Source organism: Pan paniscus, chromosome 18, assembly GCF_029289425.2.
Source record: "Pan paniscus chromosome 18, NHGRI_mPanPan1-v2.0_pri, whole genome shotgun sequence".
In the NCBI taxonomy this organism is placed as follows: domain Eukaryota; kingdom Metazoa; phylum Chordata; class Mammalia; order Primates; family Hominidae; genus Pan; species Pan paniscus.
Genome location: NC_073267.2, coordinates 30,411,224 through 30,416,793, shown reverse-complemented (window position 1 = coordinate 30,416,793; position 5,570 = coordinate 30,411,224). Strand labels below are relative to the sequence as shown.

At 55.6% G+C, this 5,570-nt stretch overlaps 1 protein-coding gene across 1 annotated transcript; it reads right to left on the bottom strand.

Annotated features, from left to right (window-relative positions):
* Positions 1–449: 449 nt before the first annotated feature.
* On the bottom strand, positions 450–4,320 carry SPN (sialophorin). Its single transcript, XM_003809380.5, has 2 exons — positions 3,168–4,320; positions 450–2,789 (listed from the first exon to the last, which is right to left on the bottom strand). The coding sequence occupies exons 1-2, from the start codon at positions 3,623–3,625 to the stop codon at positions 1,553–1,555; spliced, it is 1,695 nt and encodes a 564-aa protein (XP_003809428.2). The 5' UTR covers positions 3,626–4,320; the 3' UTR covers positions 450–1,552.
* Positions 4,321–5,570: the final 1,250 nt, after the last annotated feature.

Below are 5,570 nucleotides of genomic sequence, written 5' to 3'. Positions count from 1 at the left end.
AGCTGAAGAACTCATATTTGGGTCACACATACGATCTTTCTATAAAGCCTGGCTTTCTTTTTCTTTTCTTTTTTGAGACAGGGTCTCGCTCTGTTGCCCAGGCTGAAGTGCAGTGGTGCAATCACAGCTCACTTCAGACTCGAACTCCTGGGCTCAAGCGATCCTCCTGCCTCAACTTTCCAAAGTGCTGGGATTAAAGGCACCAGCCACTGTGCTCACCCTGGCATTCTGTATGGGGCTACAGACAGAGTTAGATTTTCTGCTATGTCCACCCTATCAGAGCAAAGATGACACGCACGTTCTCAGCAGTCCCTGTGTCCCCCATGCCCAGGTTGACCCTCTTCAGTCTCTGCACCACTTCCCACCCCCACACTGTCTGTACCCACCACTACCACTTCCCACCCCCACACCGTCTGTACCCACAACTACCCCTCCCAAGCATCGCCAAATCCTCAGCTCTTGCACACAAACCACACCCACGAGTGGACGCACGCAGGCACTGGGGTTTCTGAGAACTACACCCAGCCAGAAACTCGGAGGAGAAACCGTGAGGCCTCTGGCTGCCTCTGTCCATGGCTGGGGAGAGTGTGGTGGTGTGGGCCAGGGCCAGCCTAGAGTCCATGTGCCCTGGGAAAGATCACAGGCCCGCCTGAGAGCATGGGCTGGTGGCCCCACCCAGCCATGCTCCAGGCCTGCCTGGGGGGCCCAGAGCTAAAGGTGGTTGCGGGCTGCCCAGGTTTCACAGCCCTTGCAGCTACAGGGCAAGGGTGCTTTACAAAGTTAATCCTAGGAGGGAGTTTGCCGGGTTCTCTTGTCCTTCTTCCCAGACTCTGGTCAACCCAGGGTGGGTTCTGGGGGAAAAGGAGAATTGTCAAAGAAATCACAGGTCAGATAAGTTTGGCCGATGGAGACTCAGCAGCCGTTTCCAGGAACAAGAAAGAGGGGGAAATGGTGATGGAGATAAATAGGGGTGGATGAGGAGGGTTTATTCATTCAGTCCACAGACGTTGAGAGGTGCCAGCCCTGCCCTGCCCAGGTGCTAGTTGTGGGTGCTGGGTGAGGATGCCAGCAGGAAATCCAGGGCTGAGAAGCCTGATGAGGATTCAGAGTGAAGAGGTGGGTGAGGAGGCAAGGCGCGGAGGCTCATGTCTGTAATCTCAGCACTTTGGGAGGCTGAGGCAGGTGGATCACCTGAGGTCAGGAGTTTGAGACCAGCCTAGCCAACATGGTGAAACCCCATCTCTACCAAAAATACAAAAAAGCAGCTGGGCATGGTGGTGGGTGCCTGTAATCTCAGTTACTCGGGAAGCTGAGGCAGGAGAATCGCCTGAACTTAGGAGGCAGAGGTTGCAATGAACTGAGATCGTGCATTGCACTCCAGCCTGGGCGACAAAGCAAAACTCTGTCTCAAAAGAAAAAAAAAAAAAGGAGATTCGGGTGAGGATCAGGGTGCCGGGTGGAAACATGGAGCGAGGGGGCAGTGAGATGGTGAGAGGGAAGGTGCTGGAGGCTGGCTGAGATTCCGGCCTCCAGCCTCACTATTCACCGACACTTAAGGGGCAGCCCCGTCTCCCCCTTCGGGCTCATCAGGAGCTGGGGCGTCCACAGCCCCATCCTCACTGGCCACCAGTGGCTCCTCCTCCCCTTTGAGGCTGGGGCCTGACCCAGACTTCAGCTCCTCCATCGCCAGGGAGCCCTGGCGAGACTTCCGTCTGCCAAAGAAAGTGGTGAGCGTGGGCCGCCGGCTAGACCCCTCCCCATCGGGGAACCCAGAGCCCTTGTCACCCCCGGACCCTCCCACGGTCACTGTCACGGCCCCCTCCTCAGGGACCTGGGCTGGCCCAGCCCAGGCGTCCACCACCCCGTTACGCTTGCCGCCTCTGCTCAGCACTAGGGCCCCAGTCCGCCGCTTCTGCCGCCGGCGCCACAGCAGGAGCAGAGCCACGAGGACTATGACCGCCAGCAGGGCCACAAGCACGGCCACTGGCAGCATGCCTCGTGAGTTCTCATCTGGGTTCCGGAAGGGCACAGTGCTTGCGTTGGTGGAGGTCGTTGGAGTCATCATTGTGGATAGTTTTACGCTAGAGACCTGGGGTCCACTGGCCCCGCTGGAGGGCTCCAGAGAGCCAGTTGTCATGGTAACAGGGGGTCCAGTGGTCCCAGTGGAGGTCTCCAGAGAGTTAGTTGCCATGGTAAAAGGGGGTCCAGAGGTGCCTTTGGAAGTCTCCAGAGAGACAGTTGCCATGGTAAGAGGGGGTCCAGAGGTGCCTCTGGAGGTCTCCAGAGAGCTAGCTGCCGTGGTAACAGGGGCTCCACTGGTCCTACTGGAGGTTTCTGGAGAGTTCGTTGTTATGGTTCCACCTGTCACGGTGTGGGATCCTAGAGAGTTTGCTGTTATGGGAACAGCAGGATGACTGGTTGCATGAGGGGTTTCCTGGGGCACTGATGACATCTTGATGGAAACTTCCTGGTAGGTTGTTGGCTCAGGTAAAGGGGAACCAGTGCTGGCACCAATGGAAGTCCAAAGAGGGGATCCCTCATTGATGGAAGTTGAGGGAGGTAGGGCTGAGGTCTGGTCCCCAGTGCTGTCGGCCTTAGGGTCACTTGTTATTGAAGTGGGGTACATCTTTGAGCTCAGGGGCTCGCTAGTAGAGACCAAAGGCTCTCCGGAGGTGGGTGTCTGCACTGCTGTCGTGCTCCCCAGAGCGTCTGGGCTTACCACCAGCACCCCAAGGAGAAGGAGAAGCGTGGCCATTTCCAGGCAAACAGGCAGGAGCAAGAGCTGGGACCTGCAGGTGGGCAGCCGGAGAAGCAGAACACGCGGGAGTTGCCGGAGGACCTGGCCGGGCCTCCCCTCTGCCCACTTCCCTGCCAACGGCCAGGCCCAACCTGCGGTTTAACGGTTTTTTCCATGCTGGCTTTTACTGTTATCAGAAATGACAGAGGAACAGATGCTGGCAGCTCCCCCATCAGCCCCATCCCGAGGCTCCCTCCAGCCTCAGCAGCTTAGATTCCAGCAGTGACCACCCCCTCCTGGCCTTCCCTGACCCTGTGCAGCCCAATGGCTCCCAATCTCTTCCCATCATAACCTGTCAGAGTCTTTTCAAGCCACAGGCACATTCCTAGGCCCACTGAGGCCCCTACCCCACCAAGTCTCACCCTCTTACCGGCTGGGCTGATAAGGACGCAGCACTGGGGCCAGGTCACTCCACCACCTCCCGAGGCTGGGGCAAGACTGGGAAGGACAGGGCCCCAAGGGGAAAGGAAGTGGGCCCTGGCTCCACCCACCCCACCCACCCCTCCATCCTGCCCCACCCGCCTGCTCCCACAGCTGCTGGGCGAAGACAGCACCATCACCTGCTCCTTCAGGGGCCAGCGGGGTGCCTGGGGGTCTGGGGCTCACCTGAGGGAGGCAGGGAAGCGTGGGATCTGGAATCAGGATTCCTGGCTCTTGGCTGAGGAATGGGATGGAAGGGGTGATGCTAGGGAGGGCTGGGCTCAGAGGTGGGTGGTGGGAATGTGAGCCTGAGAACTCAAGGGTGCAGAGGAGGAGGTGGGAGGGGAGGGTGGTTTCCTTTGCATTTGTGGTCCCCAAGCTGTTAGGCCAGGAGCTGAGTGGCGCCATTTCCTGCCCTCAGAGCTCCCAGGAAGTAGCAGGGCGAGAGGAAGCCCCTGAGTCTGGCTGGGGGCCGTGAAAACCTTTGCAGGCTGGTGAGCTCTTGACTCTGTCCAGGGAGCTGGGGGTCACCACAGTGGCCCCCAGTCACAGAGGCGTGGCTAAACCAAGGTGGTTCCTACAAACTGCATATGCTAGGATCTTATTTCTGCAAACTAGTAAAGATGTGGGAATCTTTTTTTTTTTTTTTTTAAGGCGGAGTTTAGTGCAATGGCATGATCTTGGCTCGGCTCAGCACAATGTCTGCCTCCTAGGTTCAAGCAATTCTCCTGCCTCGGCCTCCTGAGTAGCTGGGATTACAGGCTTGCACCACTGTGCCCGGCTAATTTTGTATTTTTAGTAGAGACGAGGTTTCTCCATGTTGGTCAGGCTGGTCTCGAACTCCTGACCTCAGGTGGTCCATCCGCCTCAGCCTCCCCAAGCGCTAGGATTACAGGTGTGAGCCACCGCGCCTGGCCAGATGTGGGAATCTATATGGAAAACCGTCTGGAAAGATATCTACTAAGGGATTCACCTAATTGTCTTTGGATAGGTGAGAGTAGGAGGTGGGGGTATTTTCTTCTTTGAATGGTTCCCATTTCCTGACTTTCCTCTAATTAGCAAGCTTTGACTCTCGGTTTGTGTATGTTTTTGGTTTTTGTTCTTGAAAAACGAAAATCAGTCCCGGGTGTGGTGATACATTATGCTGGCAGTCCAGGCCAAAGTGGGAGGACCTCCTGAGCCCAAGAGTTTGAAACCAGCCTGGGCAACGTAGCAAAACTCCTATCACTAAAAAAATAAATAATTTTTTAAAATCAAAACTGATTTGTATATTTTAAGAGCAACATGTGCACAATAGAAGATTCTAACAGGCCCGTGGGACTGTGCCGTTTCTACAAGCTGATGAGTTTGTCTGACCCAAAGACATGAGACTCCTGGGTGAGAGCCGCAGGAATTAATTGCTCACACCAAGCAACAGCAGCGTGATGTTTGCATCAGTTCCCCTTACCCCAAGTCCCACGGGGGCAACATGGAAGGGCCCAGACTGACACCATGCACACAGTGGGCCTGCACCGCAGCCATAGAGCTCTGAGCTTGAGAGATTCCCCTCCTCTAGGGGCCCTGGTAAGCCCAGGTTCCCACAGGGAGACGTGTCTTCATCCCTCGGGGGTGCTCACTGCAAACACAGCACTGAAAAATGGCTTGAGTACAAAGTATTCAGAGGCTGAGGTGGTGGTTCATGCCTGTAATCCCAGGACTTTGGGAGGCTAAGGCAGGCTGATCACTTGAGGTCAGGAGTTCGAGACCAGCCTGGCCAACATGCTCTCTTTTCTGCGCACAGTGGCTCAGAAAGGTAACGGGGTGCCCATTCTGCAGGGGGGATGAGGGACACAGGAGCAAAGGAGTATAGACTAGAGGGCTGCAGAATCAGGCCCTACAGACTTCCTGTCCTACCACCACCATCTTCCAGCTGCATGACCTTGAACAAGTCACGTAACTTCTCCAATGCCTTAGGACCGCCACCTTCTTCATCAAGTGACTGCAAGAATTAAATGAGATAATGTTAAGTGCACAGAAAAGCAGCTACCAGCACGGGACTCTGGGTTCCTGTCCTACCTCTTGCACTTGGGCAAGTGCCTTAATCTCCTTATCCCTCTGTTGCTTTGTATAAAATGGCGATAATTATGGTAATACCACATAGTTTGTTTTGATGATTAAGAGTTAATACATATAAACGGCTGGGCACGGTGGCCCATGCCTGTAAGCCCAGCACTTTGGAAGGCCGAGGCAGGCAGATCACCTGAGGTCAGGAGTTCGAGACCAGCTTGGCCAACATGGTGAAACCCCGTCTCTACTAAAAACACAAAAAATTAGCTGGGCATGGTGGCGGGCGCCTATAATCCCAGCTACTCGG